At 46.8% G+C, this 17,235-nt stretch overlaps 1 protein-coding gene across 3 annotated transcripts in view; it reads left to right on the plus strand.

Moving 5' to 3' along the window:
• Nucleotides 1-17,235, plus strand: part of USP48 (ubiquitin specific peptidase 48) — a 30,006-nt gene that overhangs the window by 6,722 nt on the left and 6,049 nt on the right. For 2 of the 3 annotated variants that reach the window (XM_033079791.2, XM_042779963.1), the window contains exons 9-20: nucleotides 246-425; nucleotides 2,966-3,091; nucleotides 5,237-5,386; nucleotides 7,710-7,910; nucleotides 9,179-9,293; nucleotides 9,428-9,558; nucleotides 10,817-10,888; nucleotides 13,664-13,788; nucleotides 13,926-14,048; nucleotides 15,880-15,941; nucleotides 16,387-16,497; nucleotides 17,110-17,235. In XM_033079791.2, coding sequence (XP_032935682.1) covers nucleotides 246-425; nucleotides 2,966-3,091; nucleotides 5,237-5,386; nucleotides 7,710-7,910; nucleotides 9,179-9,293; nucleotides 9,428-9,558; nucleotides 10,817-10,888; nucleotides 13,664-13,788; nucleotides 13,926-14,048; nucleotides 15,880-15,941; nucleotides 16,387-16,497; nucleotides 17,110-17,235 — 1,522 coding nt within the window. Of the gene's footprint in view, nucleotides 1-245; nucleotides 426-2,965; nucleotides 3,092-5,236; nucleotides 5,387-7,709; nucleotides 7,911-9,178; nucleotides 9,294-9,427; nucleotides 9,559-10,816; nucleotides 10,889-13,663; nucleotides 13,789-13,925; nucleotides 14,049-15,879; nucleotides 15,942-16,386; nucleotides 16,498-17,104 lie in introns of all 3 variants that reach the window. The other variant, XM_033079790.2, reaches the window with a different exon arrangement.

The following is a 17,235-nucleotide window of genomic DNA, read 5'->3' on the forward strand; positions in this document are numbered from 1 at the left end:
AGCCATTCTGGAATTCTGTGATTCCTCTGAATCCTCTTTTTGGTTGAAAATTGTGTCAAGAGTTGTTTGAACCCCCTATTTCAAACAACATCCTTGTTATTAAGCCGCAACTCTCTTAGCGATGTCCTGAAGAGCTGTGAGTTCAAGTGCAGGCTTTACTGTCTGGTGGAAACACGAAGTTTAAGGACAGGAAGGATGAGTCTTGTTGGCTACAGCCTGGTGTATAAGTGCTGCTTGCCTTGCAGATGGTGTGTACGTGTACGAGCTGAGCGCTGTGCTCATACACCGTGGAGTAAGTGCCTACTCTGGGCACTACATTGCCCATGTGAAGGACCCGCAGACGGGCGAGTGGTACAAGTTCAATGACGAGGACATCGAGAAGATGGAGGGGAAGAAACTGCAACTGGGGATTGAGGAAGATCTAGGTAAAACCTTTCAGTTGTGAGTGCCCTTTTAAAAAACCTCTTTCTGCCGAAATCATGGGTGTCCCCAGGTGCAGCCTCCTGCTCCTCCCCAGAGCACTCCTACACGAGCTGTCATGGCTCGGAGGGACGTGGGGAACAGCAGTCCTGGTGACTGCAGCCAGATTTGCTTAGTTTCAGCCCCGTGTGAGTGTTTACACCACGTGATCAGCTGCTGTAGTATTTCTCTGGCTGCTACATGGCAGATAAAATGGTGATAACGAAGGCGGGTTTCTATCAGGGAGCAACAGGCGGGTGCCACTTCCTTGGAGCAGATAAGGAGCATGCTTTCAGTTTCCTTAACACAATATGGTTCTATTTCCACTGAGTGTTTTACTTGGGGGCAGTAAAAAATATTTTGATCCAAATAACAACTTGGAAGCTAAAACTACCTTTTTACTCTGAGCTTTCTCTTTGGTGCTTTTCTGTTTTACTGGTTCATTGTGTGCTGCCCAGATCACCATGCACTGGATTTCTTGGCGATTTCTTGGAAAGCTTGGGCTGAGGCTGGACCTGTGAATTTCTCACTCTGCAACCAATAAATAAGGGCAGCTCATTTGGAGTTGAAATGCTTTTGTAGTAGCTCAGTGTTCCATAGTGCAGGTGCTCACAGCAGGGAAAATCAGGGGAATTATTAAGAAATTCATTTACAATGCAAGCAATCCATTCCCAGGAATTCTTACCCACCAGGATGCTTTACTGTGGTTGGAATTTATGGAATGTTGTTTTTCTTTAAGACATCTTTAGAGAAAAAAAGACCTGCAGATTTAAGTGGTGCCTTAGTTTGGTGTAATGGGCCATCAGCCTTCTCCCATTTCCTTGTTCTCACCTGCATGATGCTTCTTGAGGTGCTAGAATGTGTCCAGAGATGGGCAGTGGAGCTGGGAAAGGGTCTGGAGCACAAGGAAGAGTCTGGAGAATTCTGAGGAGCAATTGAAGGAGGTGGGGGGCTCAACCTGCAGAAAAGGAGGCTCAGAGGGAACCTTCTGGCTCTGCACAGCTCCCTGACAGGAGGGGTCAGCCGGCGGGGGGATTGGGTTCTTCTCCCAGGAAACAGGGACAGGAGGAGAGGGAATGGGCTCAGGCTGTGCCGAGGGAGATTTAGGTTGGATATTGGGAAAAGTCCTTCATGGAAGGTGTAGGCAGGCATTGGAAGAGACTGTTGCAGCGCAGTTGTAGAGTCACCATTCCTGGAGGTGTTCAAAAAGTGTGTGAACGTGGCACCTGGGAACATGGGTTAGTGGTGGACCTGGCAGTGCTGGATTAATGGTTGGGCTTGATCATCTTTGGAGGGCTTTTCCAACCTTAGTGATTCCACGATCCTACCTGTGCCAGCAGCTCCATTCCCCTTGGCTCCACTTGCTGCCAGCCCAGGCTGGAGCTGGCCGGACATCTAGTGGTGCACAGGGAAACTGAGCCCTGAAAAGGCACCAAGAGCAGTTCAGCCCTTTTTTTTTTTTACCCTCCGCACTCACCCAGTGCAACAAAATGAGATGCAAATAAACTGCTGTGAACCTCAGTTTTGTAAAGTTTTGTTCTTAACTGCAAGTAAATGTTCTTATTTCTCATATTTCAATTCAAGGCTGTTTGGAGAATAGAAGTGTGTATAGGAGCCTCTTTAAGCTGAGAGCTCAATATTTGTATCAAGTTTTGATGTAATGTGACTGTTCCAGGCGAAACTGAGGTCTTTCTTTGTTACAAATATATGTAACATAAACCGAAGGTCTTGTGGAGGTCTGTGGTGGCGGGGGGAGACTCTTGGCCATGCAGATGGGAACAATTTGGAAAAATCTGTAATAAAATGCAAATAAATAGTATGGGAAGTCCCCTGAATGGGGGAAGGGCACGTGAATGTTTTCAGAATTTGGGAAAAAGAAACTTAATATTTCAGTGGTCCATTTAGAGTTTGACTTGTGAAACATTATTCCTTTAATTTTTTTTTTTTTTAATTTAAAACAGTTTGGTTTCTGAAGCTGCAGCTGTAGATAAGTGTTTTCCCTGCCTGAGAATCCATCTGGAAACGGCAGCTCTTGCAACACAACTTTACATCCCCCAGCAGCTGCTCAAAAACAACCCTTTCCATGGCTCTTGGCTTTCTAAAAGCTTTGCTATGTTTTTTTTCATATCCACAATCACCTGTAAATACGATTTTCTTCCCTGAGGATTTGACTCTTTTCTTTGGAGTCAGGACAGCAGAACAAGAGGCAAAAGGATGTTTTTCCAAGAGTGGCTTTTGGCTCAGAGAAGTTCCACTGGGGAGAGAAGAAAGGCTCTTGAGAAGGGAGGTTCAGAACAGGCTCCTAAATTTAGTCCCTTTGATTTACCCAGAAAGACTGGAGAGATTTGGGGCTTTCTTTGGGATACAGTTTTGAGTCATGCCAAGCCCAGTGCTTGGCACAGAGGCCTGGCACAGGGAAGCTGGCTGGGTGGCAAACTCATTCCTTTAATGGAGGATCAGGGAAGGAGTTCGTGTGGTGCTGAGGTTTTGCCTTTTGTTCTCACAGCAGAGCCATCGAAATCCCAGATCCGTAAGCCCAAGTGTGGGAAGGGCACACACTGCTCCCGCAATGCCTACATGCTGGTGTACAGGCTGCAGGCCCGTGAGAAATCCCTCACAGTCCAAGTTCCAGGTGAGTCCCCAGGGACCCAACTCATCCTACAGTGCTCCAGGTGGGCTGGGAGGCCGAATTTTGCTTGAAACCCTGTTTAGGTTTAGGAAGTTGCTGGAGCCCCTCTGCTCTGATTCCAGGCTGGAAGAGCTGGAGAAGGCCCCAGGGAGATCTCAGACCCCCTTCCAGTGCCTAAAGAGGCTTCAAGAGAGCTGTAGAGGAATTGGGATGAGAGACAAGGGGAAATGGCTTCCCACTGCCAGACGCAGGGCTAGATGGGATATTAGGAAGGAATTCCTGACTGTGAGGCTGGTAAGGCCCTGGTACAGGGTGTCCAGAGCAGCTGTGGCTGCCCCATCCCTGGAAGTGTCCAAGGCCGGGTTGGATAGGGCTTGAAGCAACAGGGATGGTGGAAGGTATCCCTGGATGAAACAAAATGATCTTCAAGGTCCCTCCAAACCAATCCGTCCAGGATTCCATGATTTTTGACTGTTTGCCACGAGCTGCAAAAGTGCTGTGTGGCACCTTGGTGTCTTCACCAGTGAAACCCCTGAGTTTTCCCAGCACTTAATTGACATTAAACTGCTAATCCCTCCCATATGCCCACTCAGATATTGCTTTCTTACCCAACTGGTCAAGCTGGGGAGGGGTCAGGAGGACATCACCCTGCTGGGATTCACCGCTGCAGTCCTGCTTGGATTCCAAAGGTGCAGGAGAACAGCGTGGTTAAATGTCGTCAGCAATGCCTGAGGAGGTGAATAATCGTGACAGATGTCAGGTTCCTTCTGTAACTGCTTCAGCTTTGCCACATCAGGAATAAATGACATCAAAATAAAGAGGCTTCAAGCCCTGAAAGGGAGTTTGGGCCAAGTGCCTTCGTGTTGGGCTTTAGAATTATGGGTGTGCCAGAACTCCCTGTAGGCTTTGCCTGTGGATTTAATATTTCCTGTTTGGCTGCTCCTTGATTAGAAATACTAATTAGGCCCCTGGTGCTGAGATGTATTCCCCTTTCACTCATTTTTCTGTGGAGTGGGGACATCAGAGGTGGCAGGTCCCTTTGGATCTCTGCAGAGGGGGTAAATCATACACCTTATTCCCCGTAACAAAAACCCAAACCTCTCCCAAACCCCCCGCCACCCCCACTTCTGTTTAATACACACCCTCCAAGACATAAAACTTCAGGAATTAGCACTAATTCCTGTCTGGATCTGTATTTTCAGCCTGTTTCCTGTGCTTTCTTGCTCTCCCTTTCCTCCTACCCCTTTGCCCGAAACAATAACTCAACAAAAACCTCCCCACCCAGCTCCAGATTCCTGCACAGCCCCGCGGTTGCCTTTGTTTCCCGTGGAATCCTGCCAGGGAACAGGGAGTGAAGGGCAGCAGTTGAACTCTGTGGTTGTGGGGAGGTTTCATGGAACTGTAAATTTGAGGCATTTTGCTTTGATGCTGTTAAAAAGTGGCTTTTCCGGGGCAGTGGAGAGACGTAACTTGGCTCTGATCTCAAGGAAGTCAGGCTGGTTATTTTTTAATACTGGATATTGTCTCTAGGTGGATATTTTGGTCAAGAATTAACCTTCTTGCACATATTTTAGCTCTTCAGAGTAATTCTAAATAGGAAAAGGCCTCAGATAAGCAGAGCTTCCCCCCGCTCCCTCCCACCAGCCCTGTGAAGGAAGTGGTTTATCTTCTTTTTTCCCTGCTGAGGTTTGGTTTGTTTGGGGTTTTTCCATCAGTAGCAGCAAAAATCCCCATTTCCTTCACCTTTCTGTTGATCTGCCCTGCCTAATCTGCCATCTCCTGAGGGCTCTTTGCCCTTGGATTTGCAATGTGATGGATTGCAGGTCATGACAGGCTTCGGGTGTATCCAGAGGGTGAAAAGCTTTTGTTTCTGTCCCCCCGCCAGGAATCATGAGGCAGGACAGAGGAGCTGCACTTAACATTTGAACCAACCCCACGTAAATTATTTTCTTGGGTGCAAAACTTTGCATTTAATCATCTGCAACCATCAGTATCAGAGAGCAACGTCCACGTGCTTGGCTTGGGGAAAGACCTTGCCCAGCAAGGTTATGGGAGGGAATTTTTAGGTTTGTTATCCCCAGATAACCCATGGTAATTAACATAACTGGCATTTTCCCTTCAATTCCTGAGGTTTTTTTTCTTTCCCAGCTTTTCTGCAGGAGCTGGTAGAGCGGGATAACTGCAAGTTTGAGGAGTGGTGCAACGAAATGGCCGAGATGCGCAAACAGAGCGTGGCCAGAGGCAAGATCAAACACGAGGAGGTGAAGGAGCTCTACCAAAGGTTACCCGCAGAAGCTGGTCTGTAAGACATTGTGGAGTATTGCCGTAGTAGAGCTGTTAAGCTTAGGAATGATTTGTGACTAACTCCCAACTCCCATGGCCTTGCTGGAAGGCATTCCTGCAGCCCTCTGGAAGCAGAGAGCTTCATGCATGCTTACATTTGTTTTCCCTTGCTTCTTTTCCTGCTTTAACCTATTTTTCTCCTTTCTGTGCTCATTCTCATGGCCTCTGGCATCGCTAATTCCCTCCTGCTCCTTCCCCATCCATCAGCCTTATGTTTTGTGACTTTTTTCTTCTGCCTGGTGAGCAGCTCAGCTCGTTAGGAGCATCGAGGCGGAATAACTGCCTGCTCCCAAATTGCAAGCTCACGGCAGGTTTGGGAGCTGGTGAGCCCGATTCATCAGCAGGTAACGGGCTAAGAGAATGCCTGACCTCCAGCAGAAAATGGCTGGATCCATCCCTGCCAGTACCTCACTACTCCATGTCTCAGTTTTGTGGGGAGACTGAGATTAAGCTTTTTCTCCTTCTCCCTGTGTCCTGTTGCCTCAGCACAGTTTATTTCCCACCTAGTTTTTCTTACCCATCTTTCGCAAAACTTGCTCAATCCATCCAGCCCAGGGAATTTGTGTTCACTATGTACCTCTTAAAAACTGCAGGATAATTGTAACTGAAGACTTAAAAGTGGGTTTAATTGTGTGGCCTGTAAGAGAATTCACTGTTCAGCTTTTATTATTAGATGCTCAGAGTCCACTATGGGATTGGTGTAGCCCAACAGCAAACTCACGTTCCTGTAAACGTCTGCCTCTCCAGTTTGGGAATACAGATGCTTAACTCCGGAGCAGGAAGGTGTCACAGCTCCCCCAGAGCCTGAGTAGCACTCAGATGTCACTGTGAGATCAGAGTTGTGCTGGAGGGATGAACCTGCCCTGAGTCACCCATGAAAAGGAACAGCAGCACAGTTCCAGTGTGATTTTCCTTAGCAGGAACAGAAGAGTTTGCTCTTGGCAGTTCTGAAGTGACAGAGGAATAAATCTCAAAAAATATGGCTTTAAAAATGCAGGTGAAGCTCTTCTGCCCCAATTTAGAGATGATAGAACCTAAGACTTTGCCCTGAGGCACCCTCTGCCTGCTGCTGGCGCATCATGGGCACAGCACTTCCAGCACAGCTGGAGGCAGTGTCATTCCAGCACTGCTCCAGGTCCTATCTCTCTGGAGCTTGGGGCTGTCTTTGCAGCTGTGCAGACACGTTTTCTGCCAGCTTTGTGGAGCCTGCCCCAGAAAACCCTCCTTTCTGGGGGAGGCAGTTTCATCCCAAACTAGCAAACCGGTTCTGACAGCAATGCAATTCTCTGGAGGTCACGGCTGCGGAGGGCATTGCGTAAGATAAAAACACCATGGATTGAGGCTGTGGAGGAAAAGAGGTTACACAGAGCTCCAGTGCAAGCTGGAGACACAGTGTTTTCCTGTCTTCTGTATTTTCCTCTTACTTCTTTGTTGCTCCTCCTAGGAAACGTGAAGGGTTTGTGCTCAATTATAAATGTCGCCAACGGGTGCATTTCCCCCCGGTTTCAGAGCTGCCTTTGTGGCAGCACAGAATGGATTTGAATTCTTCTAATTTCCCAGTCATCCCACAGGAGTGTTGTGTAGTGATACTGTGCCTCAGAATTGAGGTATAGGGGTTTCACCCCAACCTGCTCATACAAGCACTGACCTGCTCCTGAACCTTGGCTTTGTACTTCTCTTTCAGCAAACAAGGGCAAGCCTGCTCTTCTGTTTCAGCAAAAAATCCAAGCAAGTTTTCCATTTGCACTATAAATTTTAACATTTTCTCACCTAAAATTGTAAGAGACACTGAAAATTTGGGCACTGAAGGGACAGGGGGAGCACTGACTTCGTCTCCACTGTTGTTGCCTTTAATTTTCAGGTTACCCCAGTGAACTCTCTCAGTTGTACAAAAAGCCTGTAATGTATGATCATGATTAAAATATTATATCAGTCCCTTGATGAATGATAGGAAAACTTTCCCCTTTCCTCAACTCCTCTCCAGTAATTCCCAAAAGGTTTGACAGCACTCCCATTCCTCTTTGGAGCTGTTGCATATTGATTGCTGAATCCAAAATGATCTGCACATCTTAATCTCATGTAGCTCCTGTCTTCCAAATCTGTGACACTGAGATCAGAATGGGGTGGGAGAAACTGGATCAGACCTTTGAAAACTTGCACCTCAGGGATTTAATCAACAGTGATTGCCTGTTAATTTTTAAGAGTAATTATAAAATACCACCTGGGGTTGGAGCTGCCATACATGGTCTTGTTTCTCTTTGTGGTTTCTCCCCTCCAGGTTCCCCCTATGACTTCATCTCTCTGGAATGGCTGCAGAAGTGGCTGGATGAGTCCACTCCTCCCAAACCTATTGATAACACAGCCTGCCTGTGCTCCCATGGCAAACTCCATCCTGATAAAATATCTCTGATGAAGAGGATATCAGAATACGTGGCTGACTTCTTCTACCGGCGATACGGAGGAGGGCCCCGGCTCAATGGTAATATCCTCTCGAAATCACCTCCTGTGATGTGCTTTGGAGCCTTATTCTGGTGCCAGCCCTGTTCTGAGCCATCCTTTATCATCATAACTTTATTTCAGTGCATGGCTTTAGTGCTGCCTTATTTCCAGGGGATTTTTTTAATATCACTTAATTCCATATCCCAGTCACCGTTTCAGGGTGATCAGAGGGTGTGCTTTGGCCCTGGGCTCTGCTCAGGCAAGGGCTGTGCCTGGAGGAATTGTTGTGGAGGGATAGGGCACTTGGCTTAGGAAACATAATACTTGGGGGGTTTGAAGGCGATTCTAGAAAATAAAACTTGAACATGCATCACTCCAAACTCTTGACAATTATTTTCTGTGCCTGCAGCACCCACAGCTCGTGTGTGGGCTGGGTCTCATGGAGTATTCAGGCCAAAAATACACCTTCCTGTCTGTCACCTCATCCAAGAAAGCACTTACCTGTTAGCCTGCTCCTGTGGAAACATCTACCACACATTTTATTTTTCAGGGTCAGCCTAGCTCCTCCAGGCTTTGGAGTCCCCTCATCAAACAAGCCCCAGGTTTCATTCCATTTAGGAAGTTGCTCAGTAACTCCCACTGAGACCAAATTAGCTCAGTTCCTACTGGGAGCTTGTAGGAAAGAAGCTGCTTGTGACGCAGGCAGCCTTTGTGGGGAAAAACAGGGCAAGGTTTATTAATCAAGTGGAAGATTGCCTGCGGGGTTATGGGTTGAGTATGGCTGGCAGGGAGGGAGGGATGGGTAAAAGGATGGATGGACACTTGCTTCCCTTCTCCTCTTGCTCCAGGGTGAAAATCTAAATACACACTCAGCTGGAATTTCCACTCCCTTTGTCCAGTGCAGCTTTGCAGGAGGGTGTTTTTTTCTGAGTGGAACTGGCAAAGTGCCACAATACAGGTGTTTGTTTTCCTGGCATTTCCTGCCTCCTATGGCTGGGTGCTGGGCTGCCCTGGCTCCCTGTGACTGCAGGCTGTGGATACCAGGAGCTGTGAGAGCAGACCTGTGAAGCAGTGCAACAGATCACGCCTCATTTGAAGTATTTTGTGCTTCTTTTAGCTTCAAACGGCCTGATGTGGCTGTAACCCCAAGGATTTCCTCGTTTACATGTGTAATCACCAATCTTGAGGCAGGATAGTTGGTACACACTTGTCTGAGGGCCTTCAAACCAGCAGGAAACCACCTGTGCAATAAATTATGCAATAAATAGTGAAAAAAAAAAACCTCTTTCTTTTCTTCCCCCACCCCAGTCAAAGCACTTTGCAAGGACTGTGTGGTAGAAAGGTGTCGAATCCTGCGGCTGAAGAACCAGCTGAACGAGGACTACAAAACCGTGACCAATCTGCTGAAGATGACAGTTAAGGGGTATGGAATTCCCAAATGCTGTCAAAGATGCTTTTTGGAAGTGCTTAAGCAGCTTTTTCCTGAAGATTTCCCTGTTGGGGCTCTGAAGGAGGGAGCTGTGATTTTGAGGTACCAGTGCTGTTGTCTCCCTGCAGGAACGACGGGTTTTGGGTTGGAAAGGCATCCTTGAGGAGCTGGCGTCAGCTGGCTCTGGAACAATTAAATGAGCAAGATGAAAATGCAGAGCACAGTAATGGAAAAATGAATGGAAATGCACAAAACAAAGGTATTTACTCCTGAGTTCCTCCTAATTGCTGCTGTAGAGATCCACCAGCTCTGCCTGATCCCTCCTAATAAAAATACACCTCAGAGGTTTCTGTAGCTGTTTTTGTTCCCCTTGTATGAGTAGGGAGGAAAGGATAATAAATCAAATTAAAAGGGCCTTAATTTAAGGAGCTTTTTCTTTGCTAAGCTTGGAAACGGTGGGGTGATCTTCATGCTGGAGAGGGAGATGAGGTGATAAGTGGTTTTACAAAGCTTTGTGAAATTACCTCTCCAGACACATGATCTTTTCATCCACTTTTCTCTGAATGAGAGAGCAGGGAGAAGGAAGAAACGTGAAAATTACCTTGGGAAAAGGATGATGATGATACTTATTGTGAAGATTGAGGGACAAAACAGCACAGGTGATGTAGCAGCACTGGGAACAAAAATCATGAATACCCCATTCTGTTTCCATATAATGAGAATAAATTGAGGTTTTATTTGCCTTCTGCTCTTTAAATGTTTGAAAATCTTACTTTGAACTGGGTAAGAAGCTCATTGGAATCGAAGTGGGAATGATAGCTCAGGGCATTGAGCTTGGGCTAGAAGGCTGGAGGGCACCTCAACCTCCATGATAAGGAAGAACACTCATGGATAAAAGGGTAGTTCTGAGTTACCACTCATCAGTCCTCGGGGGTGACTGATTCACAACAGGTTGCAACTCCCAGCAGTGCATTTGAATTACTCACAAGCCAAGTTGCTCGTTAGGCAGCTCGTTAGAGGCTCTTGCTGACACGTCATTGTCATTGATGATGCTCCATCCAGTAGCCAACGCTTGACTTTAATTTAGAGATTGATGTAGGGCTTGTCATCCCCTGGCATGCTCCCCCTTGCTTTGTCAGGCAGCATCTGGTTTAGATCAGGAATTTTGCCAGGAATTCTGCTCCTTTTGCTCTTACCTAGGCTTGTGTTTAGGTTAAACTCGGAGATGTCTAGGAGCAGGGAACCCCTGTGGCCCTAACAAATGCGTCCTTTGTAATCTCACAAAGGCCTGGTTTGTACTCCACACACTTCAAAGCCCTCCTACGTGGTTTGGGGGCTGCAATCCCGCCTGCCTAGAGGCCAAGACATCAGAGAATAACAAATTTTTTTCCAAATTTGCCCCTGGATGAGGGGGTTTGCTGTAATTTGAAGGTAACCGTGCTCCTTTCCCTGTAAGATTTTTTTTCCCCTGGGAGCAGAACTCTATGCAATTCTCCTGTATTATTTTTTTTAATTAGATGAATCAAATGAAGATAAGAGGGAGGAGGAAGAGGAGTTAAATTTTAATGAAGACATCGTTTGCCCACATGGTGAGTCTCTCTGGGGGATGGAGCTGAATATCTCCCTTGTTGCCCACTGCTGCATATATTAACCTTGTAGCCTTTGCTCCAACTGTGGCCAGCTTGAGGAGTCACTGCTGAAGTGTGCTGAATTCTCATTTTCGTGATGTTTCTTGCACTCAAAAGTTTTCCTTGCAGGCAGACTCTGTAAGGACTTGGCCAAGCAGAGCTGTCAGATGCTGAGCTTCCCTTCCTTGCATGGGGCAGCACCAAAGCTCTGCTGCCATTTGGAAGCTCTAAAAGCAGTGAGAGGAAGAGGTGATGTAAATCAGTCCAGGTGGGAGCTGAGAGTATCTGTTTAATATCCTGGCTTACATTAAAACAGGAGCACTCACCCAGCACCTGGGCCAGGACCACTCCTGGATATTGATTTCCCAACCTGCTGTGCTTTGGCGACTATTCACGTAAGGTTTTGACCTCGTATCAGTTGTTTTGCAAGTGATGCCTCATTAAGTGCATCCTTGGCTACCCTGTTGTTTTAATCCCGCTTGATAAAGCTTGTGTTCCAGCCATAAAACTCAGTTTTACTTAAGCTCTAGTTTGTAGGCATCAGTTTGTGGGAAGGCTCCATCTTATCTCAAACAGAAGGAAAAATGGCATAAATTAACCACACACCTCATGTCATCAGTGCTAGTCAAGAATCTGGAGTAAGGCTTGAGAAATCTCATTTTCAAGCACTTTGTCACTCTTTTAGCTGTTACTCAGTGCCTTAAACTCTGCATTTCCCATTGCCTCAAGGCTGCTGTTCCACAAAAGCATGGAGATGGAACATTTATGGAGCCAGACACGATAAAAAATAGGCCAATAGGCCTTTGGAAAATGTATGATGTTAAATTGCTGATTGATCTGTGACTTGGGGTCATAGCAGAAAAAATAATACTAAATAAGGGGGCTGCTGGTAGGGCAGGATTTTTTGTTGTCTTGAATTAACCTCTGATTACTCATGGAAAACAAGCTTTCTGCATTGAAAAACTCCCTCTGGAGTGCATCAGCAAATCTGTAGTCTTGTTCCTATGGCCTTAATTTTGTGGTGGAGGCGGTTCCTGCCTCCGTGGTAGGCTCTGGAAAAGGCAGTGCTGGATCTGGGAGGGCTGGCTGGCCTCCAGGAATGCCACCCGGGCATTCCCTTCACAGCTCCCTTTGCATCCCTGCTGCAGTCCCTCGCTGCCTGATCCCAGTGAATTTTTTCCAGATACCAGGTTAAGCCTTCTTTGATGTCCATGCCCAAAACATGTCTCAGGATGGTGGGAGTGGGAAGCTGGGTCAGTGGTGGTTGGGTTAATCTTCCAGATGGCAAAACACTTATGCCCTGCATATCCTGAGCTGATTTTACCACCTCTTTCACTCACCATATTAATTCTGTTTTCATTAATCATGTGGTATCAAGGCACTTATTAGTACAAGCTCCTTTTTTTCTCCATCCTTGCTGGCCCTGGGCAGCATCCTGGGCCAACCTCTGGAGTCACTTGGCCTTGTTGGATGAAGCTCAGGAGGCCAAGTGCTGCATTGAGGCCTGACCTTTGTTTATTAGAGGAAAAGCAGGAGGGGAGCATTGCTATTTTTTTCTCTTCAGGGCTGGCCAAATTACAGACTCGGAGTCTGTGGGCCTGAGTAGCTGCTTGTCATGTTAAAGAACTGCCAGAGGGTGGGGAGGAAGGAGTTTTTCTGCCTCTCCTCTCTCCACAATTCTCCAGGCTATAGAAAAGCAGATAGTAAGGGATCATGCCCTTTGGACACCACAGTTGCTATTTTCCTTCCCTCTTACTGGTGCAGTCCTCACTGAGGCACAGATATTCTCAAATCTGGTTTACATCCTGGTGTCTCAACAGCTGCTCCTCGTGTTTCTCCCTGCATAGGGACTTCCCAGCTGCTGTCTCAGAGGGAGATGTGGTTGTGTTTTCCGCTTGGCCATCAGCAACCCTGCAAGTGGGCAGCTGGTTGGATTCCAGAGCCTTCTCCCATTTTTTCAAGCCTTCTATATCTGGCCAGCAATGTCATAATTGTGCACGTGCCTGAGTGTGCCTCCTGCTTCCACTGCTGAGACAACAGGCACAAATGGCTCCTGAAATTCCTTGTTGGGGTCTTGGAGCTGCCTGAGCATCAGGATGGATAATCCTGATACCAGGATAAATAATCCTGATGGATAAATAAGTGTTCTGGGGATAGCTGGTAAATCTTGCTTGGTATCTTCACATCCAGTTACTCCCCAAAGCACATTTGGTGTGCAAGATCTGTCCTTTCCACATTTTCAGGTGCTTGAATAGGGCACAGGAAACTGTATTGAGATTCTACAGTGGAAAACTGGGGTTTGCAAGGATGTGGAAGGCACCTGGTTTCATGGGACACAGTGTTATTATCCTGAGGCTCAACAGATGGAGTCACCATGAGGATGTAGCTGTGGATAGCCAGGATCAGAAACCGGTAGCCCTGTGCCCTCTGACTTTTCCCCACATCCCTACTTTGTTTGATCAGCTGCTTAGGCCATGATCTTGGAAATCTAAAGGGCCGTTTTAGGAATTATATTATTATTATTATTATTATTATTATTATTATTATTATTATTTGTCTGAAGGAAGCAAGGAAGGAGTTGAAGGTGACTTTGCTGGTTTTTGCTGACATGGTGTTGGCTGATAAATGTGTGGATTTCTTCCTCACGTTTCTTCCTTGTAATCTCTTCAATCAAGGGTTGCAAAATGTTCCTGAGCATGTTGTGATTAAAGCCTTTCCTTGATTCTCTCCCTGCAGGTGACTTGTGCATCTCTGAAAATGAGAGGAGGGTGGTTTCCAAGGAAGCCTGGGAGAAACTCAAGCAATATTTTCCAAAAGCCCCTGAATTCCCAAATAACAAAGAGTGCTGTTCCCAGTGCAAGGTATTTGCCAAATACTCCCCTTTTGTTGACTGTAAATACTGGTTGTATTTCTGGTTTTCATTTTTAACACAACCCTGTGCCATGGAGAAGAATAAAGTCACCTTTAATAGCAGCTGGGACATAATTGTTTCCTGCAGATTTTGGAGCGTGAAGGGGAGGAAAATGAAGCTCTGCATAAGATGATGGCCAGTGAGCAGAAGACTTCTCTCCAGAACCTGTTCCATGATAAATGCAGACCTTGCCTGGGCAGCTGGCCTCAGGTAGGGAAGGAAGGGGATCAGGAAATGCAGCCAGGCTTGAGAGGGGTTTTTGCTGGGCTTCATACATCTTCTGCCTAGAGCAGCTGTGGCTGCCCTATCCCTGGAGGTGTCCAAGGCCAGGTTGGACATGGCTTGAAGCACCTGGGATAGTGGAAGGTGTCCCTGCCCATGGCAGGAGGTGTAAGGAGATCCGAAGCCAAACCATTCCATAACCATTCACTCAGTCTGTGCCAGCAGAACTCTCACATGTTGTGCTGAGGTGTGATTTCCCTGGATTAACTGTGCTGGCACAAAGCCCTGAAGAGCCACAGGAATGGCTGGTGTGCCAAAGGAGCTGTGCTGGCCCAAAGTTAGGGAGATAACAGTGACAAAGTCCTCCCTGGCAGGACTGAAACAGCACAACTGCTTCCCATAGCTCTCTATCAGCCTTCCCATGAAGGAGGATGCTGGATCACACCTGAACTTTGCCTTGTCACCACCTTTTGCTGCTACTTGGGCAAAATTCAAGTGTGCCCCAGCATCGTCCTGTGTCCCAATAGCTTGGGAGCTTCCCAAAATGCTGAAGCCCTCCAAAGAGCAGCAGTGGCTGTGCAAACCCTCTCCTAGCAGCTTCCCCAGGAAGTCCTGCCGATTTGAGGTGTCCAGAATCAGCTGTTGGCTCCTGGGAGTCTCGTGTGCTGACTAATGGTTGACTCTATAATCTTGCCAAGCTGCATTGGCAGGTGTCTGCCTCCATCCCTCACTGCTCCAGCTGGGAATAAAAACTCAGGCAGCACAGATCCGTGGCTCAGAACCAAGGAGACCCAAAATGTTTTAAAAGGAGTTTTTCTTTTGGGCTGAGCTGGAGAGCTCCAGGTCTTGCCAGTGGTGGTTAAGGTTCTATCTGATTGGATTTGCTTTTGGAGCTGGAAATTGGAAAGTTGGAGCTCGCCACTGTGGGTCAGACATAGGAGGATCTCCACCAGCAGGGTTTCATCCTTCTTTGCCTTTTTGTCGTCCTTTCCCTTTTAAATTTCCCAAGGGAGCCTCATAGAGGAGAGCTGAGAATCTTGTGCTCAAGCCTTTGGAGTTTTCCTGATCCAAAGAATTTGAGGTTTGGGGAGGAAAACAAGCAGAGTGAAAAACAAGCAGAAATTAAGAGATGAAGGGAAATTAAAAAGTGTATATATATGTATATATATTCCTTAGGTGTGCTGAGTTTTCCTACAGAAAGGTGGAGCAAGCCCTTAAATCTGCCTTTGGGAAAGGGCTAAGGACAAAAGAGAGGAGAACATGGAAATAATTTTGTCACCTAGCTCTTGGCTTGGTGGTTTCTTGTCCAGGAGCAAACAATTTAAAGAAAGGGACAAAAAAAATAGATTATCCCAAAAATGCTGTCTTATTTGGTGCACAGCTATGGTTTTGTATCCCTGCTGCTGCCAAAAGGAAAAACTTACGGATTTTGATGTTGGAAGCAATTCAGGTATGTTGGGGTGGTCTCACCCCACGCCTGTTGGATTGCAGGGATTCACCAGCTTCAGACGTCGAGTCCCCAGAAACAGAAACAGCACTGAAGAGTTCCTGGCTGCTCCAGGGAAATGTCCCTTCCCGCTGGGAATTAAAAGTAATTGGATCAAAAGCTCAAGTAACTTCATAATAAACACGAGATTAGCAATGGCAGTGCTTAGTACCTGATCCCAAATTATTTTCCTTGGCTTTTGCAGCCCACTTGGATGGAGTTGTCATGGTAAAGCAGCACTGAGGTCTCAAAGGGAGTGAGCGGTGCCGAAAAACCAAACAGTCATTGTTGGGTTCATTAAAAAGATCCTTTTTCCTCCTCTTTTTCCCCCAGGAGACAGATGAGCTGTATATTGTTTCACAGTTCTTTGTAGAAGAATGGAGGAAATTTGTCAGGTAACTTGGCTGGAGGGTTTTGGTGCTTTTTATCTCTTGTTTTGGGGGCTGTAGATAATATTTTGCTTCTGCCTCCCAGCACAGTGAGCTCATGGAAGCAATGAAGCTGATTTTTGCAGGACTTGTATCAATTGTAATACAGTGTAAGACACTGAACTTCCTTGTTTGCTGTGTCTAAACCAGATGGTCGGATTAGCTGGTAACCTGATTAGTTTTTTCATCTGTCTGGAGCTATATCCCAAAGGTCACCACTCAGGCTGGAGATGGAAATCTCTGCTGGACAGAGGAACGCAGATCTGATTTCCTCATCACTAGTAGTTACTATTCCTTGTTGGAATGCCTTGTGTAAATACTCACCTGTAATTTCTTCCTGGCTTTCTGACAAATTGTGGGGGTTTTGGTTGGATAACCTGACCCAGTTTTTCAAACCTCTTCCTCTTTACAGGAGGCCGACGCGCTGCAGCCCTGTGTCCTCCATAGCAAACAGTGTCCTACTCTGTCCCCATGGGGGGCTCATGTTCACCTTTGCTTCCATGACCAAAGAAGACTCCAAACAGTGAGTTTCTTCCCTTCACGCACTTTCCTTTTGCCAGGAGCCTTGGGAGAACATTCCCAAGGGAATATTTTGCTTCTGAGCCACAGCAAGATGAGAGTAATCCTTTCCCTCAAAACTAACACAGAGGAGTTCTCACAGCCTCCTCAGCCTTCCTACAAGGCAAGACGTAAACTGTTGAAGGATGCTGGGTCAGGAAAAAAGAGCTTCCTTCAGCTTGGTTTATTCCTGACAATAAGCACCCTGGGTCTGGCCAGGACGCAGAAATATCCTGCTTCCTTACAATTTGCTTTCCGTGAGCCTTTCCCCCTACTGGCTGCAGGGCTGGACTTCATGCTCCACAACCTTGCTTTTGCAGTGATGCAGCACTAAAAGTAGGAAATCTTCCACTCCTTTCCTCCTCCATCCCTCCCTCTGGCACAACAGGAGCACAACAGTGTCACTAATCACAGTCTGCTGTTATCTGAGAGTACAGGCCACCCCCGTGTAGCTGCGTTTTGGATAGATTTTGCAGTTTTTCTTTCATTGACAGACCAACAAGCCAAAGAGGGAGGATTTTTTGGCCTTGGCTCTTCCATGTCATAAAGTACCTGCCTGTTTCTTTGCACAGTATAGCTCTGATATGGCCCAGCGAGTGGGAGAGGATCCAAAAACTCTTTGTCGTGGATCATGTCATCAAAATCACCCGGACACAGGCAGCCGGAGCCAGCCCCGAGAGCACCCACTACACCTCCGAGCCCC

The sequence above is a fragment of the Catharus ustulatus genome, chromosome 24, assembly GCF_009819885.2.
Source record: "Catharus ustulatus isolate bCatUst1 chromosome 24, bCatUst1.pri.v2, whole genome shotgun sequence".
NCBI classification, from domain to species: domain Eukaryota; kingdom Metazoa; phylum Chordata; class Aves; order Passeriformes; family Turdidae; genus Catharus; species Catharus ustulatus.